Source organism: Halyomorpha halys, unplaced genomic scaffold (genome assembly GCF_000696795.3).
Source record: "Halyomorpha halys isolate HHAL.00 unplaced genomic scaffold, Hhal_1.1 Scaffold48.1, whole genome shotgun sequence".
Taxonomy (NCBI): domain Eukaryota; kingdom Metazoa; phylum Arthropoda; class Insecta; order Hemiptera; family Pentatomidae; genus Halyomorpha; species Halyomorpha halys.
In genome coordinates this window covers 708,679-724,682 of record NW_027107227.1, presented here as the reverse complement: position 1 = coordinate 724,682, position 16,004 = coordinate 708,679, and the positions used below count along the sequence as shown (strand labels likewise).

Below are 16,004 nucleotides of genomic sequence, written 5' to 3'. Positions count from 1 at the left end.
TTCCAAAGCGCAAAGAGAACTTATCGGGTCTTTTATGTAATGACGGGTTTGGACAGATTAACAGACAAGGTAAGGAAGATTGTCACTATCTGACAGTTGCATCTACCATTACCGTAGTACTTATACATTGGTCGATAAGTTAGCTATGGTTACTACCTTATTCAATTTAGGAGGGAAAATATATGTTAATGAATGTGTCAAAATTCAAGGTCAGTAGTACATAAATTAATTTTGGAAATTAAAAGAGAGATTACTTTTTTTATTATTCCAGCCATTAACGGCAATTCGTTTAGCATGGCCCTTGTTATAAATTGAATAATTGAAAAATCTTATAAATTCATCAGTAATTGACCAATCCCAACCACTGTAATGTTTTGACACAGATGTATTATATTAAAAAATAACATGGTAATAATAAATTAAGAAAACAAAAATTAAAATCTTTACTCCTATATCTCTTGAAGAGTTTCATTCAGGTTCAGTACATAGGAAGGTAAGGTGTAAGTAAGTATTGTTTCTTGAACAACGGTTAAACAAAGACATGATTTGTTCATGATCTCGTTCTATCGCCAGATTTTTCCCCGATTAAGATTACCCACCAATTAATATTGTATTATAGTAATAATTAATTAACAATTTGAGTAATGCTCTAGATACATTCAAATCTATCTATAATTCACCATTTATTTCCTTTTTTATATATTTCAAACCTTTTGTCCAATAGTTGTAAATTAGCTTAGTGCAAATTACTACGAATTTATTCCAATTTTTGGTTTGTAAAAGATTTATGTGTACATTTGAACTATATGAAAATAAAATTATTACAGTTCAGAAATGAAAGTTATCTTTCAGAAACTCAAGTATATCTCGGTGACTAAATTATTTAACATGCTGCTAATTGTTTAAATTAACTATTATTACTTTTTTGCTCATTTTTTTTAAAGGATGAAAATTTATCCTACAGTAATTTATATAATGTTATAATTATTATTTCAGTGAGACTATAACTTCCTTGCTTCGAAACTGTTTATTCCAGATTGACAAGCGTAAGATAAATACAAGATTTTTCTGTGCAGACAATCCATTAAAAATTGCACTATACTAACAACCAGTCTAAATAACATTTATGGATAAAGTTAGTCAGATGCCGTAAACTACTTTCGGTTACGCATGCGTAAACTATTTTTTTATTTTGCACACTTATATTTCCAAAACGGCTCGCCTTGGCGGTCGATATGGACCTAATTTGGGGGAAATTACAGTAAAATGATCTAGTATAAATTTTAACAAATCTTCAACATTTTTAGATAGGTGTTCGGAAATGATTCTACTTTGTTTTCCTCATATACTGCCAAGAAACAATTTCTAAAGTCGACGATAATTTCAAAGGTTAGATTTCTTTTCACCCATTCCGAATAATGCATTTATTTTCTTTCAATAACTATAATGAGATGTTCCGCAAAAAAAAATTTTGTTTTCTCTCTCAATTTTATTTTATTTTTGTATGTTTCTTAATATTGACAATTGCTATGAAATTAGCTTATATATTTTAGTATGGATATGATCATATTAGGAATGTTCCTGAGAGGCCAGTCAATATGAATATGCAAACATCACCTTGGCTTTGGATTGTCTTATATTAATATATTTATAAAAGATAAAGAGGTCAAGTCGTCGCACAAATGTCCCAGAATAAATATCGATTTATAATTCCATTTCATTATTCAGATCAGTCTTCAGAGAATCGATTTTATGAAAAATATATATATGAATCATTTCATGCTTATTGAAATGTTTGTGTTGCTCCAGGAGCGATAATTTATTTTCGAAAATAAATCCTGAATGGATTTTTAACGCAATTATAATTAAGGGAAAAATGTAAAACAATAATGTTTATATGATTATTGTAAAACTTTGGTGTGTAATTAAATAAAAAAGTATGGACTTTGAAAAACACTTTTTATATTATAATTATTGACATAATTGTGAACTCTCAATAATCTCTTAACCTAACAATAACAATCGAACAAAACACTTAATACACACTGACTACCTCGTATCTTAGAAAAACCTCTCGACTGTTACCATCAATAATCGATACAAACTCAATACACTGTTACCATCGATAATCGACACAAAATCACTACAATGATGTAGGCAAAAGTTGGTATGAAGGGAACTTGGTATAAAAAATCATAAAAGTGGCAGAACGTATTTTATTAACGTTTAACATATGAGCAAATTAGATCTGAATACCAAAAATTAGTGCTTGATAGTGCTTATTAAAACAAAATAAGTAAGCGTCAAACAAATGTAATAGATCAACAACTTTTTTAAAGAGAAACGAAACTTTAAACAACTGTTGCTCAAAATTTGATGAGTAATTTTGTGACGGATACACTTTTCAAATTTGCTGTAAGTACTAATCCTACAATTCAAATTGAGGTGGTCATAGAAAGAGGCAACGGCGTGATGGTGAGGTTAGTGATGGCTGCTTTTGGTGGCTTCTCTAAAGGCTGACCGAACTGAATCAAGATGACCACGTATGTAGTAGCTGAGGCGACCATCTGGAAGTAGAAGAAAAATCATGAATAGTTTTAAAAAAAAAACATTTTCAACTAATAATCTGTAAGAATAAAAATATGCGTGCCACAATTTTAAAATCAATTAAATTTACGAACGACGAGAAAATATCATATATGACTGAGAGAAAAAAGTTCATTCTATACACGAACTAGCAATGGGTTTCGAAATTAAAACATTTATGGGAATTTCAATCATATTTTTCTACTCACAAAGGTATATATCTTTTTTATTGTCATGTGTTTTTGGCTAATCAATGCCAATGTTTGGAATAAGGTTTTTTGAATGTTGAATTATTACAGTTTTGAATATACTTAAGAGTTTTTTTCCACCAGTTTTCTGGTTAACCTTCTTTGAGTACGCTTTGTACCGTGCTAAGAGCATAAGATCTTTTTTAGTTTGTACGTAATTTTAAGGAGAAAATTAGTTTTGTAGTATATTTATTGCTTTCATATTTTAAATTAGCAGTTATTGAAGTGTAATATTCGTTCAGAATAGTTGCCACGGAATAACATAAAATATTTTTGTTTCAATTTATTCCAAGATAGAACCTAATTAATCTTATTTATGAAAAAAAATATATAAATCTCCTCTGTCTCTCTTTTATATACATATTATTAATATCATAATATATACTAATATTAATATCAGCAATACCAACCGAATATATGAGGGTGTGATCCAAGTTAAAAAAGCCATAAGCAGTGAACACTACTTCTCTATTCATCGAAATATGCAACTGTAGCTTGTTCTAGGAAATTATTGAACAATCATTAATGTTATTAAAAATAAATTAATTTAACTTAAGTTATTTATAAAACAAATCAAAAATACTTATTCATAATAAAGTAGCATTAAAGAAATATATAAACTAATTAATTCAATAAGTGTATATTTCAATTTAGATAAATAAAGCGTTTTTTTTTATCTTAAATGTTCTTCCAATCCATTAAAGACTGATCTATATGACTCTACGGTCTATGGACATACAGAGTTGAGCTTTAGGAGTCCATTAAACCTTTGAATTCCTCTCGGCATCCAATCCTTACAATCCAAAATCCTCAATGCTCCTCAATTTTTCACAAATAAAATCATTCATTATTATTGTTATCATTGTGGCACTAAGATCCAACAAGAACCAGGACCTCCTTCACCACAGCCAACCAATCTCCACGAACTCTTTCTCTCTCTCTCTCTCCATCTGTCAACATTAAACCGTCTTAGACCTTCCTTCACTTCGTCCAGCCATCTGATCCGGGGATTTCTTCTTTTCCGCTTTCTATTTGGTTTCCCATAAAACATCTTCTTGGGTATCCTTTGATCGAGAATCCTCTCTACGTGGCCTATCCTTGAGTTCCCCAAACAGTTTCATCGCCTCCTCATTCCTTCTTCTTTTTCTAATCCTATTTTCCGATACTCTCCCCCATCCTGTCTCGATTTTTCGGTATACTTACACTTGCATGTATATACTTACACATTCAAATGTCCTATTCTCTCCACACGGTCATATGTCTGCAGATGCATGTCGCACATAATACTAATAAAACGTTTCCATTGCATTGGACACTCTTTTAATCATCCATAAAGACCTTAATGTTCCATATGTAACCGATCGAGCGATTGAACCAGATATTAATCCTTTCATTATAAACTCCTATAAACTCCCTAACAACTCAAACCCACTTGTTCCATTAAGGACAATTCTCCGAGGTGCCTAAAAAGAAGATGGTCGAGACCTAAAGTAGAAATGTTGTTAGAGTGATACTAATGGAACTTATTTCAATAGAATATTTTGTTTTCAATTTCTTTTATTGATTATTTCTCTACAAATCTGTATCACACTATTATAATCAATCATCAACTTTACTAAATGTATTTTTAAACGTCAGTAAATAATTTTTTTAAAAAATAAGAAAAAGGCTATTTATTTGCATAGAATTTTTTTTTTCAATTCCTTTGATTTACAATATTTGGAAATTCAAGTGACGATTAAATAAAGCAGTAAAACACTAAAACTGTTAGATAAACTAATATAGATCTGAGAAATAAAATGAATACGATCATATCAATAAAAAAATATATAAAAAAATTATACAAAAATATCTAAGCCACTTGATTTTGTATCGAGGATGTTGGAATATTGACTTAATTAATTATAAAACTGTAATCGAAAAAAATATATTTATATAAAAAAAAAGCACATTCTACTGAACAATATTGATAACAGTTCATTGGGAGTATAGTTGAAGAAGATTAGTACTAACGAACAGGTGTGCTGGGGAGATAGAAGCGAACATAGCAGCATCAAGTAATACGTTTTGTGATATTGTTTGAAAAATATTATGACCAATGTTATTTCTTAATAACATTCTTTAAACGAATCAAACCAATGTCTACTAAAGATAATACTCACATTTTGTCGTATTTCCTTGTTCTCTTCGTCGAGCATGATCTGATAGAGCACTGCGTTGAATTCCTTGGACTGAAAATATTTATATTACAAACATACATGATTTTTACTATATTTTGTTAAAATTCGCCGCTACATATTGTTTATTTTTTAATCCCATAGTAATTTTTTTTAAATTCCTATTTTTTATTTTTACATCAATATAATACTTTCCATATCACCTAGGTAAGATGAGTCTTGTCATCGGGTTAAATGTTCGATGAGAAGATTTCAAAGGATCTGTTTTAGGGATCTGTGCATGCCTGCCTGTGCAACGTTTATCTCATAAACGGTTGGGCCTAATTTGTTACTTATTTTTATTTATTTTTTGTAAGATTTTGTTTCCAGATGGCTGTGCACTAGATCGGAAACACGTTGGAAATATAAAAAAAAACATGTTTAGTTTAAACTGGTGATCCAAAACAGTTTTAACGATATTGATGAAACTTCATATATGACAGTTACAGATGATCATATCTTTTACGGTCATATCTCGGCTATTTATAATGATGAAGAAAATTCCTCCACTACACTAATTTTTATTTCTAATATTTTTTTACCTAGGGGTAGAGAAGTGGCAGCCCCATCGCCCAGTCGTTAGACTGCAGACATCCCTGGCACTCCAGGTTGGGGGAACAGTACACTGACATTCACTCACAGTACACTACATACAGCACACCTCACACACCCACACACTACAAAGGTCACATACACTACATACTCTAGGGTTACCTCCCCTAGGAAGCAGCCCCGGATGGGGGAGCAAGTGAATAGGCTCAGAGGAGGCAGCCCCTCCACCTGACTTGGAGAGCAGGGGCTGGATAACCCTCACCCCTGAAACCTCTAAATCGTGAGACCTCAACGAGATAACGCCGGACTGCCTCATTTTAACCGACACAGAAACCGTCAAATGGACTTTCGATTAGCCTTTTGGAACATTTTAACTTTATGCAGACCCGGAAAACTTCGTATCTTCCTGAATGAACTGGACAAGTATAGATATGACAAAGCTGCTATCCAAGAAATTCGATGGATTGGAAGCGGGATCATTGAAAAAAGACTACACACAATTTACTATAGCTGCCATCCGAACCGGCTCCATTGTGAAAGGGAGAATGGGGCAGAATATCATTGGATTCAATCCTATAATTGAACGTATATGCGTTATAAGGATCAAGAAAACCAACTACTCCATACTCAGTTGCCATGCCCCAACGGAAAACTCAAGTGTAGAGGATAAGGAGGAGTTCTATAATGTTTTGGAAGGAGCATATGACACTTGCCCAGAAAGCGACATTAAAATCATGGCTGGTGACTTTAACGCAAAGATTGGCCCAGAAAAAATTTACTATCCAATGATCGGGCCACACAGCATCCATGAGGAATGCAATGAAAATGGTCAGAGAACCGTGAATTTTGCGGTCTCTCGGAACTTGGTGGTTGGAACCATGCTCTATCGCTACCGCAGGATACACAAAGCGACATGGAGATCCCCAGACCTCAACAACTTCAACCAAATCGACCATCTTTTAATAAGTGCACGCCATAGATCCAACTTATTGAGCATAAGAACCTTTGGAGGAGCCAACATTGATTCCGACCACTACCTAGTAATAACACGAATCAGGGCAAGAATCACTAATGCAAGATATAAGAAACAAGAAGAGAATAAAAAGTGGAATGTCCAGAAGTTGCAAGACCCTGGATATATGCAACTCTTTCCAGGGTCGTACAGGTAGAACACCGCATGAGACTCTGGGTTACGTCATTAGTGAAGACCATCAGGAAGTATGGGACAATGTAGAGTTGGCAATTGCAAGAACTGTATCTGAATGCTTAGGCCTAAAGGAATGTGAAACAAGGTCACCTCCGTTTGATGAAGAATGCCGAAGCGTAACAGATACTAAGAACGTCGCCTACCAAGCTATAGTTCAGAAACGGTTCACAAGGGGACCCAAGAGGAATACCGCAAAAGGAGGACGGATGAGAAGAAGATGCATTATAGGAAGAAGAAATTATAGGAGATAGAGGCATTCAAAGAAATAGAAGTTCACTAGAGTGCGAATGAAAACAGGCTCTTCCTTCAGAAGATAAATAATGGTAGAGCCCCTTTCAAAATGCAGAAACCACCTAAAACTTAAGATCTCTTGAACAATAAAAACGAGATACTTCAGTGGTGGGCAAGGCACTTTAGTAGCCTGCTGAATGAACAGGTTATTGAGCCCAGAACGGGTGAAGGAAATGAAGAAGAGGATATTGAGCCACCATATTTAGAAGAGGTTCTAGATGTAATCTAGAAAATGAGGAACCATATGACACCAGGCGAGGATTGATTGCCGGCAGAATTTTTTAATTATGATGGAGAGGAACTGCACAGGACACTTTATGACCTGATCCTCGAGTTATGGGTTCAAGAGAAGATGCTTTAGCAATAGAGCAGTGTTTTGATATTAAAAGAAAGGAGGACAATTAGAACGTTCTAATTACAAAGGAATGTGGCTGCTCCCCTGTGCTTACAAAGTATTCTCTATTATCCTCTACCAAAGGCTGACCCCGCATTCAAAACGAGAAATCAGGGAGTACCAGCCTGGCTTCTGGAGAGAGAACTCTACGGTGGACCAAATTAATACCCTCAGACTAATAATAGAAAGGGCCCATGAACATGAGATGCCCACCCACCGCTTGATCGTGGATTTCAGGAACGCGTATGACAGTATCAAGCGCCCTATATTATACGAGACACTCAGAGAAATGAAGGTTCCTTCAAAGCTAATACGCCTTATAAAAATTACTATGTGAGATGTTAGGTGCAGGGTCGCCAAACTGTCCGAACACTCTTCTGAATTTGACTCAAATAAAGGACTAGGGCAAGGAGATGCTCTAGCGTGCCTCCTGTTTAATTGGATGCTGGAAGAAGTAGTGAGAGAAACAGGTATCCAGAATAATGGCACCATATTCAATAGATAGGTCTAACTGCTCGGTTATGCGGATGACCTTGATATAGTGGCGCGATCTTTTACTGCACTTATTGAGTCTTCCTTGAGCACGCATGGGACTGGCTATTAATGAAAACAAAACAAAATATATGTACACCGGAGGAGCCAGACCCCAGGAAAGACAGGTTATCGTAGGAAGCTGTATCTTTGAGAGAGTGGAGGAGTTTACTTACCTTGGATCTCTGGTCACAGAAACAAATAATATTTCAGCGGCTAACCGATGCTATTTTGATTTGTTGAAACAGTTCTTGAGCAAGCTCACTAGAAAACAAAGGTCCATTCATATAAAACTCTGTCTTAACATACACCCTATCCACACAAGATAGAAATAATCTCCTGGTCTTTGAGAGGAAGATCCTTCGAAGAATCTATGGGCCGGCAAGGTATGAGGAAGGCTGGAAAAGAAGAAGAAATAAGAAACTCTATGAACTTCTCCAGGATATAGACATTGTGGCTTTTGTTAGGCTAGGACGCCTTGGGTGGGCAGGACATGTTGCACGGATGAGTTCCAACGAAATTCCTAAAAGAGTCATGGAAAAAGAAATTCATTGTCCAAGAAGAGTCAGACGGCCCATGGAATGTCGGAATGGCGTGTTACAAGACGCACGAGACCTGCTTGGAGGCCGAAATTGGATGGCAGCAGCCCAAAACCGAGTCGAATGGCCGAAGCTCATAGGGATGTAAGGACCCATCGCAGGGTTGTAGCGCCAACTAATAGATAGAGATATAAATATTTTTTTCCAATTTCTTGTAAATTTTTATTTTACTGTTATCAGTTATCTGTTATTATTTTCTAGCTTTGTAGTTTGTCTAAAAATAACATTCATATACCACAGTAAGTGATGTTGAGATCTAACTTTACATTGACATTTTTTTTTCACAAGTATATTACTTGATTATTAATTCAATGTCACAATACTATTCTTTCTTTAAAAAATTTCAGAAAATTAACACCGAACTTTTTTTTACCTAGAAAACCATGCGAAAAAGGAATGTAAAGACCGAGAACATGGAATGGTCTGATAATAGATGAATGATCGAAAAATATTAACTCCAGTGAAAACCCATTAAATGGAACTATGGCCACGCATATGACTAACTACACTAAACATATAACCTACACAGATATCACCTCTTACAATACCTTCCACTTGTTTTTTACAGGTATCTTAATATAACACTGCAACATGTTGTGTACTCTGGCAAGTCCCAAACTTTGTTACTAATAGGAATATCCCAAAATAAAGTTGTAGAAACGAAATAAATTTCCTTTATCAACTCAACCTGCAAATTTCTAAGTATAAATTTAAAATATAATGTACATAAATAATGAAAATCATCAAAAAGTGGATAATAATTTTAATAGTCGATAATGTGGATGATGGAAAGCGGAATTACTTACGTCCACTTCAAAATGTATTCTTGACTAATATCATAGTAACAGATCTGGTGACTGAAATGAGTCAGTATTGGTTTTCTATATATCTTTAATCCTTAAATATAGTACAACTAGTGATTTTTTTCTAATCTAAGAAATTTATTGTAAAATTAAATCTTATAAACGAACCTTGTAACAAGTCAATGATGAAGAGTGGTTAACTCTCCAAATGTTGAAAGAAATCACCATCATCATTAACAATTCACCGAAGATATCTTTAAGGAGAGGTTCATTCCAATGAATGAGATGGTAAAACAGGAACAGATGAATTATAACGTAGGCAAAACTGATTGACATAATCATGAACATTTGGAAAGAATACATGTAATTAATATTATCGGAAGTCAAAATTAATTGGTTGACTAATTCCACGATTTCTTTTACATTTCTAAAGCTCTTCGAAAATGCGGAACTCTTTAGTAAGTTAGTGGCTAAGTGAAACATATCTCCTACAGTATCGACTAGAAAGCTGAATTGGCCACAACTCACACAATAAATTAAGGAGGTGAATGTTGAAATTGTTGTTTCCCCTATAGAAAAATTTCTGTAACCGCTATTAAATTGAATTATAATCATAAATATTGGAATTAAAATATCAAGCAACGTTCTTATTTCTGTAGCCTTATTGGAATTATCCACCCCAAATTCATGGAAAAATAATTTCAAACAATTCAGACATTGAAATGTTTCCGTGACCAAATCATGATTTAGACACAGGCATAGAAGACAGATGAGTGCCATTGAATGATTGATTATAGATAAACAAAAAAGTACCAAAGTTGGTAACCTCCTAGGTAATGATGAAAATGTAGCGATATACACAAACATTAATGACAAAATAAAAGCAACAACAATAAACGAATAGAATAATAAAAACCAGTCGATCTTCATTTTATTATTGATGTTCCTGAATGGGAATATTCCTAAAACGGATGAAGTTTTGAAGATTATATTGGATTCCACAGTTTGACTTGGGTGTCGTTGCATTGTCAAAGGCAAGAGTGAGACGGATTGCAATCACTTTCTGACCAGCTATTCTTCAAATGAACACCCTATTTCAGAAAGTATTGGGTAGCGTTAAAATATGAAGATTCAAGTATATGGTTGATATTGATTTCTAGGTGCTATTGACGATACGCAACGTGTATTAGAGTCATAGCTCAACGTATCACTTATCATGTTCTCAGAAATAATGTATTATTTCAGAATGAGACGAATCGCATTAAGAAATGAGAATTCAAGTATATCATTTTACATTTGAAATGTCTGCGACATTATGTACATATTGTATGCAACTAATAAATATCCGGCTGGTATATGAGTCCAGAGACAACTTTTTTTGTTTGTTTACCCTACATTACAAACGATACAATATAGGCCACCTACCTATTCAAACTTGAGTGGGCGTTTAAAGTTTTTATTCGCTGTTCCATTCATTTATGGGTTTGAATTTTATTATGTGGGGCTGCCACGAAATGACAGCCAACACGCCCAGGACAGAATCGAACCGCCCCGCAACGCCAACCATGGAAAGGTGACCCTCAACTCACTCGGTTACAGCAGCCACAACAAAGGGTGAGACTAGGAATTGGGAGGACTCAGGACAGGGATTCGAACTAGGCCTTCTGAATAAATATGAAAATTATTTGGAGTGTATTTTTTCACAATGATGCTGGTAGATATTCCATTTTGGAATTGTATAGATTGTAAATAAAATTTATTATTACCTATTAAAGATACAGCCTTAAACATATACTGTTTGTATATGTTTAATATGTACATCATATTGACAATACGGTTTTATTGAATTGAAGTAATCATTGGAAATGAAAAATATTAGAAGGACGATCTTATAGGTAATAAAGTTATGAAAATTATTAGGATAACGAAAAAACCGGAATTCAATAGTTATTTTATATGATTCCTTTAATTACGTAAATTTATAGAAACAATGAAAACATGCGTTGGTACTTTAATACAAAAACTTTCAAAGATGTGTATGACATATTGGTTCTGTGAGTAGAAGGTTCAATGAATTGGCATTCTTGTAGGAAATTTACTATTAGGTTTTACTTCGGGTGCCATGTATTTAAATTGTTATTTATATTTTTTCAAGTACTTATTTATTTATTTTTATAACAAAAAATGTATTGAACTATCTATTTAATAACAGAAGATTAGATTGGTATTTCAGTAATTACAAAACTAAACAGCAGTCTATTTTAGTTGCATGCACATCACTACTTAAGAACATGGTAATGACGTAAAATAGGAGCAGATAGTTTAATAGAAATTGACTGTTACTGAATATTGAACATCACATCTTTTTATCTTTGGTACCAATTAACTAAACAGGTACAAGCAGTACTTAGGTGTGTAATTGGACCTGTATACACACATTATAATTCAGGTAATAACATTAATCAGTCAAATTTGGTAGTTAATTATAAAATCAATCACACGTCGGTGAATATTATTCAACATGTAATAAATAGTTCAGAAAAATAATTTGTGATAAATAATCATGGAGAAGGCGACGTTCGTTCAGTATTTTTATAATTAAGAAACTGACAAAAGGTACGAGGGTTCAACCACTTCAGTACAAGAGCCCAAGAGGAAAAAATAGGCAGTTATTTCCCCCAATTTTTGGTTACTTTGGTGGAAACTAGATACAATTACTAGTCAAAATTGATGAGTCTACCAAGTAAAGGTATGGGGAATAAAAAAAGGCAGCTGATTCAAAACGTTAAAAAGATATAGTTTTTCATTCGGAGCTCTTTATCTTTAAAAGTACTTACAAAACCAGAAAACCTAAGAGAACATAATTTAAAGTAAAGTAAATTTTCTAAAATATGAGCCATAATTGAGCTATTAATATTTAATAGTTTTCGAGATATAACTTTTTAAAATCAACATTTCAAAAGAAATGTACTGAAAAATCAGTTAGTGGATTTATTTTTATAAATTTATATATCAAAACCCATTCGGCGGACAAATGTATATTAACACTCAAATTAAAGCTAGTTAAATGTACTATAAAGTAGAATAAGATGTTTATCTTCGTAGGATTAGTAGTTTTCCCAATATTCAATAAAATAAATTCACAAAATGTTGATTGCTAGTTGTTCGGATATAAATTCGGTCAGAAGGAGTAAAGAGAGTTCAACCACTTTAGTAAAAGAGCCCAAGAAGAAAAAAACAGGCAGTTATATCCCCCAATTTTTGATACTTTGTTATTCAGAAAAAATAATTGTTTTGTTTTTTTACCCTGCTCCTTGAAAATATCTGAAAAAATGAGCTAAACAGCATTCTATAGGTTTAGAAAATAATAACGTTTAAAATGTGATATTGTCGTATTTAATTATGTTTCTGCAGAAATAGTTTCCTGTAATCTCTTTCCCCCGTTTTCACTGAAACGAAGAGGAATAAATATAAGTGGAATATGGTCCGGGTGCGGTCAAATAAAACTCAAATAGTACACCTATTTACTATTTGAGTTTTATTTAACCGCGCCCGGACCATATTCCATTTATTGATACACACGGTCTATCAGTAATCTTCTAATAAATAAATATAATATTATGTATTTCCCCATCATTGCCTAACATATCCTTAAAACGGTTAAGCTCTCAAATTGTAATAAAATAAGATTTAATTTGTCATTACCGAAACAAGTCGGTGGTGCAAAAAATTCCAAAAATCTTCCCTTAGCGGATATCAATAAAAGAACAAATGAAAACAAAAATTGATTGATATCTTTCCCCCTTAACTCCTCCTTTCCCTAATCCTAATTGTAGGAACAAAAAAAATCCATTGTAAAAATTAATTCGAAAAAAAAAAGAAGAGATATTAAAATGACTGACCCTCCAAAAAGAGAAGCGCAAAGCTATGATCGATATGTTACTCCTTATCAATTGAAAATATGAAAATCGGATTGCATTTTATTGAGGCAATGAGTAACCGAAACATCTTACAATCGCCATTTCCAATATCGACTGTTTGTTCTGAAGCGTCTTTTTACTGTAATTGACAATACGACACAATTTACTTAGTGTTTTTTTCTGGAATATATTACCTTCCTAATGCGCAAACAAAGCATTATAATATTTAAGCAATCAATTGCTTTTTACATCCCTAAGAATTCTATATAGTATTAAAAAAGAGCAAAAAGCTATCCAATTTTTTAATTAAATGAATTTTTTGTGAGTACTTTAATATATTATTTATCATTATGTAGCTCTGTTGTGGCCACATCATAATTATCTCCTCTCTCCCAGATAATGAATGTTATATATAAACAGACGGCCATGAGATCAAAATAAATTCAACTATCGACGTCCTCTTGGCGAGGATACTGACAAACTTCAAAAACAAATACCATTATTTTTTTTTTATTTGGACTATATTTTATTGAGGGAAGGAATAACCATCCTCGCGCCCCCCTCCGGCTTATTTTATAAGGAATAAGCTAACATTTCCAGTATCGCCTATTACTGTTTCAAGGCGTTTTATTTAGTTTCTGATTAATTAATGTACTTTATTAAGGCAAGAAATGACTGATACATCTTACAAATTAAGTTCATTTGATTTGAAGTGTCTTATTAATGTAATTGACAATACGATTCAACCTACTTGACTTTTCGTTCGAGAATAGAGTATGTTTTTCACATCCCTATGAATTCTAGTAATTTTTTTTTTTTTTAAATGAAGAGATAAATCATCCACTTGTTACTAAAGTAAAATGTAACATATTCTTTGATGAGAAAATTGTATCCATTACATATCATTGCACTTGTCTGTCGTGGCCTCATATATAATTTTCCTTTCACTCCTAGAAAATTAATGTTATACGTAAACAGGCTATGTGATAAAAATAAATTAAACTATCGATGTCCTCTGGGAGAGCATATTGAAAAACAAAAAATACCATCGACCATTATTACTTGTATTGTATTTTATTAAGGTAAGGAATTACCGACACGTTTTATGAGGAATGAACTACCACTTTTATTACCGTGTATTAGTTTCAAGGCGTTTATTCAGTTCCTTGTTAACCATGTATGCTACTATTATGCCCTTTAGAATTTTTTTTTAATTCTCTAAAAAATTATAAAAATTCAGGTTTATTTTTGAAGGACAAAATGTAATCTTATAAGACATTTACTTTTCTAGTTAATAAAACTCAATTATATTAAATACATAGTTCTTGTGCTACTTTACTCTGCGATACTCAGCAAATGTTTAAATATATTATGAGAACCTATCCCGCATTAATTCCAAGCACTCTCATTTGAATTCTAGTTAATAAGTGAAATTAACAAGATTTAAAACATGAACTAATTATATTCATTAAAATCTATTATATTTTCACGCGAGAAAATTTTATTCATAATATTTTCTCTGCCCTGGCTCCAGTTTCTCAGATTTTTCTACTGGTCGATTTGTTCAAAAACAAAATTATAGATACGAAACAATTTATCTTCATTGGCTCAACCAGCAAATATCTTAAGTATAAATTTAACATAATATGTAAATAAATAATAAAAATCATTATTTTTATAGCTGTACGTGGTTCATGGTGTGTTGAAAAGTGGGAGTAATTAAACATGGGTATTCTTAGATAATAAAAGAATATTGTAACATCTTTGATGGCTAAGGGAGTCAGAATGTTGTTTTGCATTCTTAAATTCATAAATGTTGTATAACTAGTGATTTTTTTCTAATATAAAAAAAGAATTGTAAAATATAAATCTTATAAACGAACCTTGTAATAGGTCAATGCTGAAGAATGGCTAACTCTCCAAATGATGGAAAAAACCAACATCATCACTAACAATAGACCAAAAAAGTCAACAAAGATGAATTCATTCGAATGAATGAGATGAAAAATTAGGAAAAGCTGAACTATGACGTAGACAAAACTGATTGACATACTCATGAGCATTGGGAAAGAATAAATGTAATTAATATTATCAGAAGTAGAAATTAATTGGTTTACCACTTCCACAATTTCTTTAACATTTCTCAAATTCTTCGAAAATACTGAATCCTTTAATAGGTTAATGGCTGAGTCTAACATATCTCCAATAGTATCGACTAGAAATCTGAACTGCCCAAAACTTACAGATAAAATTAAGCCGGTTAATGTCGAAATTGTTGATTCTAGTATAGAATAACTTGTGTATCCCGAACAAAATTGAATTATATTGATAAATAAGGGAAAGAAAATATCAAACAATATTCTCTTGGTTGAATTATCCAATATTAATTCATTGAAATATAATTTCAAAGTATTGAGACATTGAAAAGTTTCTGCGACCAAATCACGGTTTATCCATAAGCATAGGAGATAGATAGGTCCGATTAAATGATTGGCAATTAGTGCACAAGTAATTAGGAAAGCTGGTAACCACTCAGGGAATGAAAAAAATATACGAATATACACTGATATTAGTGACAAACTAACAACTACAGCAAACAAAGAATAGAATAATAAAAACCAGTCGAACATCAGCGCATTATCGATGTTCCTGAACGG

The 16,004-nt window shown here is 32.7% G+C and overlaps 1 protein-coding gene across 1 annotated transcript; it reads right to left on the bottom strand.

The window, feature by feature from the left end:
* Window positions 1-2,054: 2,054 nt before the first annotated feature.
* LOC106689992 (putative gustatory receptor 28a) lies at window positions 2,055-15,393 on the bottom strand. Its single transcript, XM_014435232.3, has 4 exons — window positions 15,231-15,393; window positions 4,997-5,065; window positions 3,245-3,334; window positions 2,055-2,567 (listed from the first exon to the last, which is right to left on the bottom strand). Exons 1-4 carry the CDS (start codon window positions 15,291-15,293, stop codon window positions 2,436-2,438), a joined length of 354 nt encoding a protein of 117 aa, XP_014290718.1. The 5' UTR covers window positions 15,294-15,393; the 3' UTR covers window positions 2,055-2,435.
* Window positions 15,394-16,004: the final 611 nt, after the last annotated feature.

Excerpts from the sequence above, each read along its gene's own strand:
- LOC106689992 (XM_014435232.3), bottom strand. The coding sequence starts at position 15,293 with ATGATGTTGGTTTTTTCCATCATTTGGAGAGTTAGCCATTCTTCAGCA. Across the intron at positions 5,066-15,230 it reads CAGCATTGACCTATTACAAG|TCCAAGGAATTCAACGCAGT; the intron begins GTTCGTTTATAA and ends AAATATTTTCAG. Across the intron at positions 2,568-3,244 it reads ATCACACCCTCATATATTCG|ATGGTCGCCTCAGCTACTAC; the intron begins GTTGGTATTGCT and ends TTCTACTTCCAG.